Source organism: Drosophila busckii, chromosome 2R, assembly GCF_011750605.1.
Source record: "Drosophila busckii strain San Diego stock center, stock number 13000-0081.31 chromosome 2R, ASM1175060v1, whole genome shotgun sequence".
NCBI classification, from domain to species: domain Eukaryota; kingdom Metazoa; phylum Arthropoda; class Insecta; order Diptera; family Drosophilidae; genus Drosophila; species Drosophila busckii.
Window position 1 is genome coordinate 18,910,588 of NC_046605.1, and position 17,787 is coordinate 18,928,374.

General features: G+C 40.9%; 2 protein-coding genes across 2 annotated transcripts; one reads left to right on the forward strand and one right to left on the reverse strand.

Moving 5' to 3' along the window:
• Nucleotides 1-559: 559 nt before the first annotated feature.
• On the forward strand, nucleotides 560-5,083 carry LOC108597565 (cleavage and polyadenylation specificity factor subunit 1). Its single transcript, XM_017984174.1, has 2 exons — nucleotides 560-2,504; nucleotides 2,566-5,083. The coding sequence occupies exons 1-2, from the start codon at nucleotides 618-620 to the stop codon at nucleotides 5,047-5,049; spliced, it is 4,371 nt and encodes a 1,456-aa protein (XP_017839663.1). The 5' UTR covers nucleotides 560-617; the 3' UTR covers nucleotides 5,050-5,083.
• A 551-nt stretch (nucleotides 5,084-5,634) lies between these two features.
• On the reverse strand, nucleotides 5,635-17,220 carry LOC108596996 (serine/threonine-protein kinase pakD). Its single transcript, XM_017983269.1, has 4 exons — nucleotides 16,660-17,220; nucleotides 6,491-7,694; nucleotides 6,242-6,426; nucleotides 5,635-6,179 (listed from the first exon to the last, which is right to left on the reverse strand). Exons 1-4 carry the CDS (start codon nucleotides 16,900-16,902, stop codon nucleotides 6,066-6,068), a joined length of 1,746 nt encoding a protein of 581 aa, XP_017838758.1. The 5' UTR covers nucleotides 16,903-17,220; the 3' UTR covers nucleotides 5,635-6,065.
• Between the last annotated feature and the right edge of the window lie 567 nt (nucleotides 17,221-17,787).

Consider the following 17,787-nt stretch of genomic DNA (forward strand, 5'->3'; position numbering starts at 1 on the left):
AAACTTTATGCGTGGTTTGTTTTGGCTTTATCAATTGCGTTTTCTTCGTGTCACATTTACCCGCACTGGTTTATTGTTATTATTACGGCAATTGTGGCCTTTTTAAAATATTGTACATTTGTTGCAAAGACAAACAAAAGCAAAAATTTTGAATTCTTTTTCTGCTGCTCTTCTACGCTGCTTCTTCTTCTCATGCGCAAGCGTTTGCATAGCTGTCTTTGTTACACACGCACAGCGAGAAAAAAATACAAAAAATAAAATAAAAAACACTTTGCAATGAATTTTTTTGTTAAACTTGAATGAAATTGTTATTACTTTGGCGCACTAAAAACTAAACACTTGAGACAGCGAACGTTTCACATTTTAGTCTTTCAATTGCCTTTTATTTGCGTTATTAAATTGTATATTTATTGGCTCCCAGTTTGAGAGCTAGCGATGTGAAAAAACAACGCACAAGCGATTGCTTGCCGATGAATTATCGACCGATAGATGTGCTTGTAGCCCTGGTGCATGTAGCTCGTACAAAAAAAAAGCAGATGTAAACAACCGCCGGCGCACATTAGAGTGTGTGGACATGTTTTTATAAGTTAAAACTATATATACAACATATATACAAGATGTTCTCCATGTGCAAGCAGACGCACGCCGCCACTGCGGTGGAGTTTGCTATTTCGTGCCGGTTCTTTAACAACCTCGAGGAGAATCTGGTGGTGGCGGGCACCAATGTGCTCAAAGTCTATCGCATTGCACCCAACGTGGACGCAGCCCAACGCGCAAAGTTCAATCCCAGCGAGATGCGCGTCGCACCCAAAATGCGTTTGGAGTGCCTGGCCAGCTATACACTCTATGGTAATGTAATGTCGCTGCAAAGTGTCTCGTTGGCGGGCGCCATGCGTGATGCGTTGCTCATAAGCTTTAAGGATGCCAAATTGTCGGTGCTGCAGTTAGATGCCGATACGAATGCACTGAAAACGCTCTCGCTGCATTACTTTGAGGAGGAGGACATACGAGGCGGCTGGATGGGACGATATCATGTGCCTGTGGTGTGCGTGGATCCAGATGCACGTTGCGCCGTTATGCTGGTCTATGGCAAGCGTCTGGTAGTGTTGCCCTTTCGCAAGGACAACAGTCTGGACGAAATCGAACTGGCTGATGTGAAGCCCATCAAGAAAGCTCCAACTGCTTTAGTTACACGCACACCCATTATGGCTTCCTACCTCATAGCGTTGGCCGATCTCGACGAGAAGCTGGACAATGTGCTAGATATACAGTTTCTGCATGGCTACTACGAGCCCACATTGCTCATACTCTACGAACCCGTGCGCACCTGTGCCGGACGCATTAAGGTGCGCTCCGACACCTGCGTGTTGGTGGCTATCTCACTCAATATTCAGCAGCGTGTGCATCCCATTATCTGGACAGTAAACAATCTGCCCTATGACTGCCTGCATGTGTTTCCCATTCAAAAGCCCATTGGCGGCTGCCTGGTGATGACAGTCAATGCGGTTATTTATCTCAATCAGAGCGTGCCGCCGTATGGCGTCAGTTTGAATAGCTCGGCGGACAACAGCACAAGTTTCCCCTTGAAGCCCCAGGATGGCGTGCGCATTAGTTTGGACTGCGCCAACTTTGCCTTCATCGATGTGGACAAGTTAGTCATCTCACTGCGTACGGGTGATCTCTATGTGCTTACACTATGTGTGGATTCCATGCGCACTGTGCGCAATTTTCATTTTCATAAGGCAGCGGCCAGCGTGTTGACCAGCTGCATCTGTGTCTGCCATTCGGAGTATATTTTCTTAGGCTCCAGACTGGGAAACTCGCTGCTGTTGCACTTTACGGAGGAGGATCAAAGCACCGTCATTACGCTAGATGAAATGGGAGCGGAGAAAGAAGTTGGAGAGCCGGCAGTGCAACCGCTGGAAGAGCCGCCCGCCTATGATGTGGAGCAGCACGAGTCTGCTCAGCCACCGCAATCCAAATCGCGTCGCATTGAAGATGAGGAACTTGAGGTGTATGGCTCGGGTGCTAAGGCTTCTGTGCTGCAGCTGCGCAAGTTCATCTTTGAGGTTTGCGATAGCTTGCTTAATGTGGCGCCCATTAATTATATGTGTGCCGGCGAGCGTGTGGAGTTTGAGGAAGATGGCACTAATCTGCGACCGCATGCTGAAACACTGAACGATTTAAAGATTGAATTGGTGGCAGCCACAGGCCACGGCAAGAATGGCGCACTCTCTGTATTTGTGGACAAGATCAATCCACAGATTATTACCAGCTTTGAGCTCGAGGGTTGTCTGGATGTCTGGACAGTGTTTGACGATGCTACACGCAAGGGCTCATTGGCCAAGCAGGAGCAACACGACTTTATGCTGCTCTCCCAAAAATCATCCACGCTAGTGCTGCAAACAGGTCAGGAGATCAATGAGATTGAAAACACAGGCTTCACAGTTAATCAGCCGACCATCTATGTGGGTAATCTTGGCCAGCAGCGATTCATAGTACAGGTATGATTCTACCAAAGTGTATATTTAAGTCAGTTCTGCTCACGCTTGTTTCTTTCTGCAGATCACCACACGCCATGTGCGTTTGCTTCAAGGCACGCGTCTCATACAGAACGTGCCCATAGATGTGGGGTCACCTGTGGTGCAGGTGTCCGTAGCGGATCCGTATGTCTGCCTGCGTGTGCTCAATGGCCAGGTGATAACGCTGGCTTTGCGTGAGACGCGCGGCACTCCACGTTTGGCCATTAATAAGCACACCATAAGCAGTGCGCCGCCCGTGGTGGCCATTGCTGCCTATAAGGATGTGTCCGGCCTGTTTACCTGCAAGTCGGATGATGTGCTCAATTTGACGGGCAATTCGGGCGCGGGCTTTGCGAATAGCTTTGGTGGTTATATGAAGGCGGAGCCGCATATGAAAGTGGAGGATGAGGAGGAGCTGCTGTATGGCGATGCGGGCAATGCTTTTAAGCTGAACAGCATGGCAGATCTGGCCAAGCAGTCAAAGCAAAAGAACTCGGATTGGTGGCGTCGCCAATTGGTGCAGGCCAAGCCCAGCTATTGGCTAGTGGTGGCGCGTCAAAGTGGCACGCTAGAAATTTACTCCATGCCGGATATGAAGCTTGTGTATTTGGTTAACGATATCGGCAATGGCGCCATGGTATTGAACGATGCCATGGAATTTGTGCCCATTTCGTTGACGCAGGAAAATTCCAAGGCGGGCATATTGCATGCCTGCATGCCACAGCATGCCAATTCACCTTTACCGCTGGAAGTCAGCCTGGTAGGCATGGGTCAGCATGGCGAGCGTCCGCTGTTGATGGTGCGCACACGTCTGGAGCTGCTCATCTATCAAGTCTATCGCTATGCCAAGGGACATTTGAAAATCCGATTTCGCAAGCTTGAGCAGCTGCATTTGCTGGAGCAGCAGGCCGCCTACATTGACATCGACGAGGAGGTGGATGCCGATCAGGCTGAGAGCTACAACATGCAAGCGAAATACGTGCAAAAGTTGCGCTACTTTGCCAACGTCGGTGGCCTAGCTGGCATTATGGTTTGTGGTGCGAATCCTTGTTTCGTCTTTCTGACGTCGCGTGGTGAGTTGCGCATACAACGTCTGCTGGGCAATGGTGACGTCCGCAGCTTTGCAGCGTTCAACAACGTTAATATACCCAACGGATTTCTCTACTTCGACAATAGCTTTGAGCTGAAGATTTGCGTGCTTCCCAGTTATTTGAGCTACGATGCCGCTTGGCCGGTGCGCAAGGTGCCGCTGCGTTGCACGCCAAGACAACTGGTCTATCATCGTGAGAATCGTGTTTATTGCTTGATTACCCAGACGGAGGAGCCCATGACCAAATACTATCGCTTCAATGGTGAGGATAAGGAGCTGTCTGAAGAGAGTCGCGGTGAACGTTTTATCTATCCTATTGGCTCGCAATTTGATATGGTGCTGATTAGTCCCGAGACCTGGGAAATAGTGCCAGATGCTTCCATAAAGTTTGAGCCCTGGGAGCATGTCACTGCCTTTAAGCTCGTCAAGCTTAGCTATGAGGGCACACGTTCGGGTCTTAAGGAGTATGTCTGCATTGGCACCAACTTCAACTACAGCGAGGACATTACCAGTCGCGGCAACATACATATCTATGACATTATTGAAGTGGTGCCCGAGCCCGGCAAGCCCATGACCAAGTTTAAGCTCAAGGAAGTCTTTAAGAAGGAGCAAAAAGGTCCCGTATCTGCCATTTCGGATGTAGTGGGCTTTCTGGTGACCGGCTTGGGTCAAAAGATCTACATTTGGCAGTTGCGTGATGGAGATCTCATAGGCGTCGCCTTCATTGATACCAACATCTATGTGCATCAGATTATCACAGTCAAATCATTAATTTTTATAGCTGATGTTTACAAGTCCATTAGTTTGCTGCGATTTCAGGAGGAATATCGCACGCTCTCGCTAGCTTCGCGTGATTTCAATCCAATGGAGGTTTACGGCATTGAGTTCATGGTGGACAACTCAAATTTGGGCTTTCTGGTTACTGATGCGGAGCGGAATATGATTGTCTTTATGTATCAGCCAGAGTCGCGTGAATCCTTGGGCGGCCAGAAGCTGATTCGCAAGGCGGATTATCATTTGGGTCAGGTGGTGAACACCATGTTTCGTGTACAGTGTCATCAGCGCGGACTACATCAGCGTCAACCGTTTCTATATGAAAACAAACAATTTGTCATATATGGCACTTTGGATGGCGGCCTGGGCTACTGTCTGCCTTTGCCCGAGAAGGTTTATCGGCGTTTTCTGATGCTGCAGAATGTGCTCTTGTCCTATCAGGAGCATCTTTGCGGTCTGAATCCTAAGGAATATCGCACCATCAAGTCGTTTAAGAAAATGGGCATTAATCCGTCGAGATGCATCATTGATGGTGATCTCATTTGGACCTATCGCATGCTGGCCCACTCGGAGCGCAACGAGGTGGCCAAAAAGATTGGCACACGCACTGAGGAATTGCTTGCCGATCTGTTGGAAATTGAACGACTCTCCGCCGTATTTTAATGCTGTAAAGTTTACACTTAAGTTGTAGTTGTAATTAAGCTAATAAATTTGTTATTTAAGTAAAACAACTTGTTTATAATAACAGTTTATAGTATATATTCATACAAATATATAATGGACGCTCACACGCATTAAAAGCTCACTCAAGTAAAATATTGGAAATAATATTTTTGAAATGCATGTCAACATTCTGTTTGTCGTGGGTAGCTGCAACTGTTAATTACCATTATTTTAAGAGGGGTTTGAATATCCCATTAATATTTTACTTGCAGCCGAGTTCAGATTTTTGCTTAAATAGGAAAGAAAACCAAATACAAATGGATAATTTGAAAAAACCCGGATTGAAATTCAAGTATTTAAAGATCATCATTGTTTGCTGTATTTAAAGCTTTCAACATTTTATTTGTACAAGCTCTGTATTCGTTGTTTATTATTATTTGCATAAAAAATAAAAACATCATAGTTAAATTGTGTGTTTGCGTATGAAGAAAATACATATTTTAATCAAAGATCATTCGAAGATTAACTTAATATATTTATATATATATATATGTAAATAAAATTACATTTTTCTCTCTCATAGTTATTTAGTTTGTTGTTGTTTTGCTTAATTTTATGTATGTGTGTGTTGGTGTGTGTCTGTATGTGTGTGTGTATATGTCAATAAATCATTCATTTTCGATTGACTTCATTACGAATTAGCAAAATTTTGAAAGCAGTTGCATACTTCTTAGTTCATGTTTTAGTTTATAAAGCACACAATTTGTTTCTCTAAATGATTTAAGATCATTTCATTTTGAAAATTGCAACGATTCAAAGATCTGACTAATCCATTGCATATTTCATACAAAGAACTTATCAAATATGTTTACATATGCGGCAGGTAGCGTAAATAACTTTGTCAACAACTTTCGTTAACTAATTCCTTTAGCATGTAATATAAAAAAAGGTAAGCCTGGCTGCTCGCATGTTTCTCTGTTTGTATGTTTGTGTGTGTGCATGTGCTTGGCTAGTTTCTAAATCTGCGAGCGCAGGCGCGGACGCGGCAAATCGCCAAAGACAGCCTCGCCATGCACACTCTTGGCGAGAGCCTTAATGCTGGCTGCTATGTCCACCGTGTTGTCAGGTACCTGCAAGTGATACAAAAGTATTAGTAACTATTTAGTGATGTTTTAATTTTGAGGAAACTCACCTCCTCGCCATCGAGCACAAAGTTGTTGTTATTGGCACGCTGTGCCGGTGAATGAGCATGAGCCAGCGGCGAGTTGGCAATCTCAATGGGCAGACTCTTGGCAAAATTCATAAGCTGCGCCGGTGTGGGACGCCCAGCGCCGGTGCGCATGGGTATCGGCATTGAGCTGTCCAAATCAAGGGCATCTGTTAATAATAATAAAATTATTGTTTACATTTTTAAGCTATTTAAATCAATATGAGTGCGCACCTTCCGCCTCGTCGGCATCGCTCATGTCTTCTTCTTGCTGCTGCTGATGCAATTGGCGCTGACGCTGTTGCTGCCTTTTCTGCTGCTGCTGGGAACGCTGGATATGCTGCTGATGTTGTTGCTGTTGCTGTCTGTACAACAGCACCGAGTGCTCCTCATCCAGCGCCTGACGTGGCGCATCAATGTCCTCCAAATCAAATAGGCAGTCGTCGGCGTCCTCAGCGCCCAGCGTAGCTGTCATTGACTGCGGCAAGGCATTGCTATTGGCCTGGCTTGTTGTTAACTGCTGTTGTTGTTGTTGTTGTTGTTGTTGCTGTTGCTGTTGCTGTTGCTGTTGCTGCTGCTGCCTGAAGGTGGGACTGTTGCCCACGCTCATGGGCGTATACTCTGGCGTTGCGGGTGGTGTATCAAAATTGGACATTTTGCGTATGGTTGCAAATATGGAAGCATTGAGCGTTGGCTGCGACTGCTGCTCCTGGGATGCTGTTATGAAGGCGGGTGGCTGCGCTAGCGCCATAGTGGGCGTTGTTGGTGTGGGTGGTGCTGGCACACCCAAGTCGCGGCGACTGCTGATGGTGTTGCGACGACGCGCACCAGGCCAAGCGCCTGCGTTAAGGCCATTGCCAGCGCCAATGACTTCCAGGACAAGCGGCCTGCCGCCATCCAACAGCTCATTGACCTGCTCAGGTAAGTGCTGTATAAGGCACATCAGCTGCGCACCCTCCTGCTCACACTTCTCGCTGAAACTCTTCAGCAGCGCAAATTGCTGCTCTGTATAACGTTCAATGGATTCATTGGTCTTTTTGATTTCTGCTTGCAAGCGCGCCTGCAGATCCGTCTGCATTTGACGCAAACGCTGCTGCCGTCCATCCCCCGGCGCATGAGTCGACAGCGAGCCAATGCTCAGATTGGAGGCGGAATGCGCCACACCTGCGCTAGAGCCCGTATCGCCATGATCTATGATGACCACATCAAATATCTCCGAATACGATTTGTCACTGCGACGCTGCTTCAGTTGTTCCTCGATGCACAGCAGCTCGGAATTCACAAAGTATACGGGAGCGCTAATCATGCGCTTGGCACAAATCACCGTCTTGCAATTGATACAGAAGTAGATCATCCAGTTGTTGCTCACCAAGGGCAGCCCATAGATTAAACCAACTTGGCTAATATGCTCTCTTAGATCTGGCACAGGTCCAATTGCCTGCAAAGAAAAAGCCAAAATTGTAAATTACCGTTTGGAACGTTTGAAACGTTGCTTATGTTAACCGACCTGCCGCCACGCATGCTCTCAAATCAACGATCGATAAAAAGTAATGTTCGATTGGCAAACATTCAAATTCAAATTGGAATTTAATTTGCTTTGATAGATATCAACGTACGATAAGTAAGCATATGAAAAACTATTCTTAACGCCAATTGAAATAATATTTACGTAAAAAGCTGAGAAAGTAAAGTTGATTTCTCTGCGCCGCGCACAGTAGTTCAAGTGTAAATTTGTCATTTATGTTCCAGCGTATGTTGAAGTCAAGTGGTTGCCCTCCCCATCTTATCAAATGACAGCAACTCCAAACAAGTAAACAACAAACAATTAGTGCAATGGCAAAATGTTGTTGACACAGACAAATTAAAGAACATAATAATTGGCACAGAGCATAACGAAAATAAAAAATGAAAGACAAAAATAACACAACAATAACAAGCTTCAGCTCATCCATATGCATATAGTGTATATACATACATATATATTGGTCTTTATGGGTAAATTGGTATAGCACGTGTTGGGTGTGTGTACAGCTCGGCTAAATTTGACACTCTAGTTTAAACATAATACTGGGTAATCAAATAACCCCACATTCGCAGCAAACACATCAACATCAAGTCGCTGCAAAAATAAGTCCCCGAGAGCTCACAGCAGACAGCTCCATACAAAAACAAAAATTAAATTGAATTAAATTATGAAATGCAAACGTCAACACAAATCAAATGACAATGTTGTCTGCTTTTCTGCCCTGGACAGCAATTCTTCTAAACATCCACAGCAACAACAACAGGTAAATTTAAATGCATAAAATAAAATAAAAATAAAACGAGGCGTGCATTGTTGTTGAACTTTTTTTTTGTTATCCAACTAAATTGCCAAGAGTTGTTTTTATTATCCAAAACGCTTGAGGAGCGACAATTTCCGCATTTACCATTACCGGGTTAAGCTTGAACTGTTAAACTAATTGATGCTTAAAATTACGAGCTAGAAACATAAAATGCTACTGTATGGCCTAATAATTAGAGCCTAACTATTTTTGTGTATTTAAAAACATTGTGCTTTTTTCTTTTTTGGCAACATCTACTAAATTTAATTATTGTAGGCTCACACTTCGTGCTCATTAACCTGCCCCAAGCATTGCTAGCATAGCCTAACCTTAACTGAAATATAAATTCTAAATTAGGAATTTTGAGTATGCCATAAACTGCATATATAATTATTTCATACAGAGAGACATGTTGTTTTTAATGTATACAAATTTGAAACGACTTTGTTTACTTGGCTGCAACAATATCTAATCAGGCAAGACTAAAATTATATTTATGTGCAAGCAGGCAACAACAACAACAAATGCATAACAAAGGCAAAACAATGCAAATGCATTTATTATTGTCAAGTGTAAGTATAATAAGTATTTTAGCCAAGATATATTTATTTATGTGTGTGTAGAATTTTATTTGCTAATTTTACGAGTTGTTGTCATTGTTAAGCAGCGATTACACCTACGGCTACAATAACAGTGGTTACTTGGTTTGTTTATTCCCATTTGTGCGTTTTATGGCGCAGCTGAAGTGGGTGTTGCCAGTTGCCAGTTGCCAGTCTGCCTGGGCCAACTAGTCACAAAAACAGTTTGCTAGCCTGCAGTTCCACACCCACTGTTAGTTGCACACACACACACACACATCTCTGTTGCAATTTGCAAAATGTCAATGACTTTAAGCGGCCTGAAGCAATAACAATTGAAGCCCAGCAGCAGCAGCAGCAGCAGCAGCAGCAGCGAGCGCTGTCATCATTGTTGTTATTATTGTTGCTACACTTGCTTAATTAACACACACACACACAGACAGACAAAGTCGCTGTCCGCCAGTTGCGACTGCGGCAATAACAATTGTTGACTTTTTGTTAATTGAAACTAACTGCTGTTGGCCGCTAATTATGCATTGGCGCCATCTAGCGCTTGTTTGCTGCACATGTCTAATTAAATGCTCATTTATATTGACGTATTTATTTATGGCTCATTTGATTAATCTTCAACAGAAAAAAAACAAAACAAAATTACTGCTAAATAAAACATTGCTTGATTTATGCTATTTTGTTTTGTTTTATTTTTCGGACGTAAGCGAGAGCTACAAGAAACGTGCTATTGTGCACGTAACACCAACCAACGTTTTTATAAATATTATAAATGTAAATAATCAATAAAAACAAATACCGTTTTGTTTGCTTAAGCAAGTCAAATTTAAAAGCCAGCGATTAACAGTTGTTTGCTATGTAATGATCAGCCAAGCGCTAACAGCTAACAGCGACTTAACATTCCCTAAGCTGAGCTTCAAATTGCCTGTAAATAGTTTCGCTCTAAAAATAATTGTTCTGCTGTTTACAATTTGAATTCAATTCGAAAGGTCTGGCTGGCTGGCTGTCTAGCTATCCGATTCCCGCCTTCCACCGCCCCCGCGCATCTGTCTGTTAAATTTAACAGCGCCCGCAGACTTATGCAACAAAAGTGCAAGGCGCCATTAATTGAAAAACAAAACAAAATAGTTTCTAAACTATTAATATATGCACATTGAACACATTTTATATTTCTGTTTACTTGTTGTTGAGCTAATGCTTAATTGAACGCTATTCAGTTTATGCATAACGCTAGTTTTCATAGCCAGACAGAATGTCTAATGCGCGGCATTTTAATTAGCTCAGCTTGCGGATAAACAAAAACAAAAACAAGCGAATTAAACTGTAACGACAAAGCCGTCTGCGGCTTGCTTGTATAACAGTTAAGTTCATATATATGTATATATATGTTTTTTATGACAGTTGAGAGCCGCGCCTTGGCAATGAAATGCATTTCTTTCTATTTATTCAATTTTAAATGTTACCTTTCGTTTATTTCACTTTTTATTGCCTTGTGATAACCAACGAGCGCGTTTTCGTTTCGTTTCATTAGCCAAAAAAGAAAATAAGTTGTAAACAAATCAACGCACAAAAGAAACTACGAAAATAATCTTTTATAGATTTGCTGGCTTTGTAGTAGTATTTGGTATTTGTATTTGTATGTGTGAGCTGCTCTTTTGTAGGTTTGTTGCGGCATTATAATAATAATACCATTTTGTTGCTGTTTTTATTTTTTTTATTTCTTACATTCGCCATCTCGCTCACACAGTACAATCGCACTTGTAGGCTCATTATCATAAACAACTTTAGACAACTGTGGAGCATTCTCTGGTTGGATTCAGAGCTTATGGGGCGGCTGCTTTTTAGCTTGGATTGTAAATGAATTGGCAATTTGTTTATTTTAATTTTTGCTTGCTTACACAATCTTCCATTCGCATATGGGGGGAATCTATCTTTACCAATGAGTCACAAAAGACTGCAAGACAACACTTAACTTTTGATCTAAATATGTTTTCCGTTTCTTATCGATTTCATAGCTTTAATTAAATATATTTGAAAAGCAAAGTCTGCATTATTTATAGGCTAATCAAAGTGCTGTTTGTCTGCTGTTGAAATCAGTAAGCTAAAAATCTGATAGCACGCTAGACTAGACCTAATCTATTAGTAAGTAATAAGCAATAAGGGTCGCTTTAACTAACAACAAAAAACGTGCACACGTGTGTTGATTCTCTAGCAATGGGATTTGATTAGTCTACAACATATGCAGCTTGTTATAGTTGAAGCTTAAGGCCCTAGAAGCTAGACACAATTCATAACGGTAAACTAAACAGACCAGTATTTGCTCAGACTCGAAGCTCCTGTCGTCCACCTAATATGTGTTTTTAGACCCTGTACATTGGAGCAGTACAAAATGGTCTCTTAGTGTAGATCAATAAAAGCTGAAAATAGCGGCCCTAGCGACTTGAACTTGTACAGGGTTTCATAATATCGGTAGCAACCGATTTTCCTTAATTTGTTTATTGTTTCACTCAAGCTAAAAGCAGAGGAAGCAGCGGGGCCTAAAGCGAGGTCGCACCGGGCCGTGGCGTTATCTAAAAACTTTGACAAACAATTCTCGTTTGCCGATCCGTTGTTTGTTTAGCGCGTCGGGCCTATTTATGTATAGACATATGCACACAGTGACAAACAGACGGACGACAAATGTTTATACAGTGTGTCTCTCTCTCCCTCTCACTCGCTCTCTATGGCCATATCTTTTACATATAGAAATATATATGAACAGATATGTCTTGTCTCTGTAGTTGTAACTCAAATTTGATATATAAACAATGGCGAATTTACGCGCATGTGAGCAAGAGCTCTAAAGAGAGAGATGGAGAGCAAAAGACAGACAGAGAGAGAGCGCGCGCGCTGTTTGTGCTTGTAGTCTCTACTGTTAATTGTTAGTTTATAATATGAGATCATCCTTGGGGTCTTTTGTTTGACATTTGCTTGACGTGGGCTAGATGCAAACGCTTCAATTTATATTATTTTTTTTTTTTTTGGCTACCTTAAGACCTGATAAGAGCCGATAAGGTGTGACTATTTATAGATTTGTTGTTTGCCTAAGGTGTGCCAGTGAATAAATCAACAAATACAAAAGATTTCATTTCAAGCTCAACAACAGCTGTTTAAGTTGAGCGATGTTCAAGTTGCTGCCAAACTGCTGTTTAGGAAATTATGATAATAAATTTCCCTGCCATTTGAAAATATCCCTCACACACACACACACACACACACACAGAGACAGACAGCACATTTGAAAAATCTGCGCTAACAAAAAGGTGTTTTCATTTTCTATTTCAACTAAATAAAATTTTCTTGTTGCCCAATGTTTATTTTTAGACAAAAAGCGCGTAGCTTAGTGAATTTATAGTTTTGTTTACATGCAAATTGGCAACACGCTGACAATTGAGCACTCGCTGCAGGTGTGCGCAACGCTTTGGTCAATGCCCCCTCTGCCTCTCTACCCCACCCCCACCCCACCCAATTGAACGCATTCAGTGTATAAATACCCAACACACATGTAGAAAAGGTTAAAAGTTTAACGACACGCTTGTTATTGCAACATGAGCAAACTGACAAACTGAGAGACTGAGAGTTGGTGGCAGACCAACAATTTTGTTGTTGTCGTTTTAGCCAAGGTTATATTTGTTAAAGATTAACATTGGTTTTCAATTAACCGACGCGTGCTGGGCAGCAGCGCCCTGGCTGACAAAATGTCGCACAATCGATGGCTGTCAAACTGTAGCCTTGTGGGCGAAATTTCTCTCTGGGATGGGGTGGCATATTCTTGTGGTTGTCCTTGCCCTTGAAAGCTTTCAAGGAGAGAGCGTTTGGCTTTGTTTAGCATAAATGGTCTGAAGCAAACAAATAGTTAAAACTAATTGCAATAATTACTTAAGTTAAATTGTTTAATTAACAGCAATTGAAATCATTTGCATAGCCAGAGCCTAACAGTTTGTATTAATAGTTACATACAAACATTTGTATATATTTTTATTGCAGCTGTTTCATTCTCCTTTGATAACAGCTGCATGCTCAGTGGACATCTATTTATAGAGAAGAGTGCTTTTTACTTTTAGTTTTAATCTTAACTTCTTAAGACTTTTACTTGCGCTTTAAATATACATATTTTAATATGCAATAAGCATTTGCAATGTTGTTTTGATTTTTATCAAACTTGTTTGTTTATTAATAAGAAGTACTCATATACTCGTAAGCAAAATGCATAACACATTAAGTGTTTTGTCATGCTAATTGAATGAATGTGGAAATAAAGCAGGTGTGGCGAACAAATTTGAAAGAGAGTAAGAGAGAGAGCGTACAAGAGAGCAAACTGATTACGCATCTAATCATAAATAAATCAATTAAACTAACACAAAACTAAGCATCAAGTCGCGACGTCGACGTCAGCAGCGCACACACACACACACATACATAAATTTATGTCGCATTGTTGTTGCTTTCTTTTACCGTTTGATAACCTAGAAAATGTGACTATACTTAATATTTCTAGAGTGGGCGCACGCGTTCTCTCTGCTTTATTAAACGTTGAACAACAGAAACTACAATTACTGATAAGCACACACACACAAACAAGCTCCTCTATGTATGTGTGTCATAATCGTAGGCTTAACAGACAGAAATTAACAGCGCAGCTTCCTTGTCGACTGTTAAGCATGTGTGTATGTATGTAAAAATAACATATGTTGCTTTTGATATGCATTTGTTTATTTTTGTATAAAAAATAACGCTATACACGTGCCGTTCATTTGCTTAAATAGCTACAACAACAGATTTAATCTTTTATCAAAATGCAAACTTGATTTTTTTTTTTTTGCAAAGATTTATTAAAAATCAAAACAGCGAGGCCTAAGCAGCCATAAAATCCAAACAATAAAGTGATGTGGAGAGGGTACATTTTGTATACTCTGCCCTACATACAAACTCCCCAACAACAGCGCTGACAGAATTGCGAGGCACCCATCCCACCCCAACTCCCTCTTCCGCTCCCTCTTAACAAAAACACACACAGCTGGAGCTGGCCATCGGTCGCATTTGGAAATCTCGAAAACTTGTTTATTCATTTTGTGGTATAAACAAGTTTTGTGTTATTGTTGTTGTTTTTTATATTTCGGCTGCTGCTGCTCTGCTCTGCTCTTGGGCTGCCTTCCTTATTTTTGCTGTTCTTTGGCTTTGCCTTCGTTTGCTTGCTTGTGTGTGTGAGTGTTTGTCGTCAGTTTCGTAATTTATTCTAAAAGCGTTCCGTTTTGGCTCTATATAGAGAGAAAACATATGTATGTATGTACATATGTATGTATTTATATATCCACATACTTATACACATGTGCATGTGCACACACATACATATGCATATATTTATATTTGAATACTCGTTCTGTTTTGTTTTGCGCTTTGAATTATTCAATATAACACTTTTGATCTATTGTTGTTGTTGTTGTTGCTGCTGTTGTACGCCTCAGCGCTTTTCAAGTGGGTGCAACAACAAATAAGAACTTTTGCACGATCTCTCCTAGACCCAAACCGCAATAACAAAATAAAAAATTCATAACAATTCAATTTCGAATCAAAACAAAACGCAGCATAATGCAAATTCAAATCGAATCCGCCCGCTAAGCTTCGTCAAAGGTGTGGTGGAAGGCTGTCTAATGTTTCATGTGGTGAACACAGTGGTTGCGGTTGCATTTATATAATCTTTGTGTGTGTGAGTTATTAAGCTGCGCTTCTGCCCAGGTTTGACAGCCACTGTCAAAGCGGTACACGTGCAGCCGGCCCCCGGGAACAAATCCAAGCAGCAACAGCTGTTTGTTGCTTGATTTAACCTTGAAAGCAGCATAGACACACGCCTCCTCTCTCTCCCACACACTTACAAATGAGAGTGGCAAAAGTTTTTGCTACTTTGAAGCTCTTACGCGTGTCTCTTTTAACACTTTTTAGCCCAGTCATTGTCAATAAGTCAATATATCTATATTGTTTTTATTGTTTTAAAAATTCTATAAAAAAAAGCTAATAAAATAAAAGAGTGCATGATTCATTCAATTTTGTGTTGATTCTTAACTACTTCATTTAATCTTTTAGCTACTAAGGCTTCAAGGTCAACTCAAGAACTTTAATTTACGAAATTTAATTATTCTGGCTTAAAGCTGGCTTTTTTACACAAATTTCTAATTTATTAAGTTTTTTAGCTAGCTTAAAATTGAATTATTCTAAGCGAGAGAGTGAGAGAGAATTGCTTGAGGGAGAGCGTTTAGTGCAATGCAGGCAGTAAATAGCAAACAATCAGGGGATTATCTAGTACATGTACTTGTTGGCATTTTTTCAGTTTATATAGTATTTCTCAGTTTAGAGACTACAAATTCTATCCGTGCACTTGTGTCAGTCTCTCTATATCCGTGCCAGTCACGTAGTCTCCTAGCACTAAGCATACAACACATGCTTAGTGCTCCTAGTCAGGTATGCGGACCTAACAAACAAACAAACTCTATGAAATATTTTTGTTTCTGGTTATTTTATTTTATTTTTGCATTTCATTTTTGGCAGCGGCTTTTTGAAATGTCAACAATTTGTTTATTTTTGGCACAAGTCAGGACAAGATACGCTTTAAGGAATGTAGTTTTAAATATAGTAAAATCGAAAGTAAAGAGGGACTTAATCAAATTGCAATAACAAGCGATAAGGATCAAACTAAAAATAAGACTCTTTATAAAGAAAGTAAAAGTATAAATAAAAGGCATAAATTATATAGCAGCGTATGTGCCGGCGCTTAAATACCCTTACATCAAACAATTTATTTTAATGATGATTATACACAAAACCAAATTTATTTCGAGCTGTAAAATTACAGCTTGATGAAATTTCGATAAACCCTACAAAGGTATTGCAACAATACAGGGTGTCTATCTAAGAAACAGGTGCACACACACAAAAACACAAACACATATGTATATAACGTCAAAAGGCAAGCCAAAGGAATTATGTACATACATACATACATACATATGTATATTCATCCCGAAATTTAACAAAGGCGCAGTTTGCTGTTTGTGCCCTATGATTGACCCTATTTTTTGTGTTTTGTCTTCTTTTTTGCTCACACACTTTACTATCGCATACATACGCGCACACACACACACACACATACGTATCTATGCGTGTGCGCGTTTCAAGAATAGGCAGAGGCAGCGACAGCAAACAGCCAGGCCGGTATATAAAGCATAAAGAACGATAATACACAAGCGAAGCACACACATACATATTTATGTACATGTGCATGTATATGTTGGTATATAGCATAGGGCCTAGCATTGATTGTTGTTGTTGCTGGGCCCCGGCCCATGCCTATATATGCTGCGTGGAAAATGCTATGCTGCGCATATAGAAAATAGGCGTCAATATACAGGAAAACTTGTATAACTATGTATGTATGTGTTTATAATAATAATAAACTTACGTTGGAGAAAAAATCCATAAAGGCTCCATAGTGTATAAAATCCCTTGGTGCCGTTTGCTCAAAGGCTTTTTGTATGCTCGCTTCAATTGATATAAGTCGTCCTATTTGAGAAGCATCGCCGGCAATTCCATTGCTATTGTTGTTGTTATTAATATTGCTATTGACACTCTCAGCCGCTTGCAGTCCCAAATTATGCAGCTGCGGCAAAGAACCAATAAAGTTCATACATTTACATGCGATCATTTTGGCAGCGGTTACTTTACACAACTCTCTGACTTTAATTTTAATTCACAACTTTACAGTAAATTGCACAATTTGAGTGTTATGGTACTTCTTCGTTTTTTGTTTTTATTCTGTTTCTGTTTCGGCTTTGTGGTTTGGTTAAGCGACGACGCAGCGCTTTTAATATCACAAATAAACAGTCTGCACGCACATTTCACGCTGAGGCCGTTCAATTGCTTAATATTTGACTCGCGCCTCGCGCGTTAACTTTACCGTTTTGCTTATTGTTTAAACTTTCAAAAGCAACACAAAACACCCCCGCACTCGTCGGCAACAAAATTCTTTTTAAAATTTAGTGTTGTGAACAACAGTGTTGAGTAGCTAGGCCGGAGCAGCAGTGCTTGTTTCGTTAGCGCCGGCAGCGGCAGAAGCGTTGCAGCTCATACAATTCTTTGAGTCGAACTCATACATTCGAAGTGAACCATTGAGTGCGAGAGTGGCAGCAATACACTTCGAGCGAGAGATCCGTGTACGTTATCGAGCATTGTTAACATTACAGCGCTCAATCGCAACGAGCTAACAGCGAGGCACCATTGCAATAACAGAAGCTCATCAGAAATAACTGACCTTGCTTAATAATCAAATTTCAATCAATTTCTTGAAAACATTATACTTTATTAAAAACTATTTATAGTATATAAATGCATATTTTTTAAATACATTAAAAAGTTGTGTGTTTTTATTGGGTATTCTTATTGTAACGTTGTCTCGCTGTTCATAACATTATGGCCTTAAGAGTTGTCACCTTTTGGCTGCAAAGCGCGCTACTTCAAAATTACTCATGCCATAGCATAGTATTTTTGATTATTTATTTGTTTTTTCGTCTATAAATATAAAATGTACAAT

Excerpts from the sequence above, each read along its gene's own strand:
- LOC108597565 (XM_017984174.1), top strand. The coding sequence starts at position 618 with ATGTTCTCCATGTGCAAGCAGACGCACGCCGCCACTGCGGTGGAGTTT. Across the intron at positions 2,505-2,565 it reads AGCAGCGATTCATAGTACAG|ATCACCACACGCCATGTGCG; the intron begins GTATGATTCTAC and ends TTCTTTCTGCAG.
- LOC108596996 (XM_017983269.1), bottom strand. The coding sequence starts at position 16,902 with ATGATCGCATGTAAATGTATGAACTTTATTGGTTCTTTGCCGCAGCTG. Across the intron at positions 6,427-6,490 it reads CGATGCCGACGAGGCGGAAG|ATGCCCTTGATTTGGACAGC; the intron begins GTGCGCACTCAT and ends TATTATTAACAG. Across the intron at positions 6,180-6,241 it reads TTGTGCTCGATGGCGAGGAG|GTACCTGACAACACGGTGGA; the intron begins GTGAGTTTCCTC and ends TATCACTTGCAG.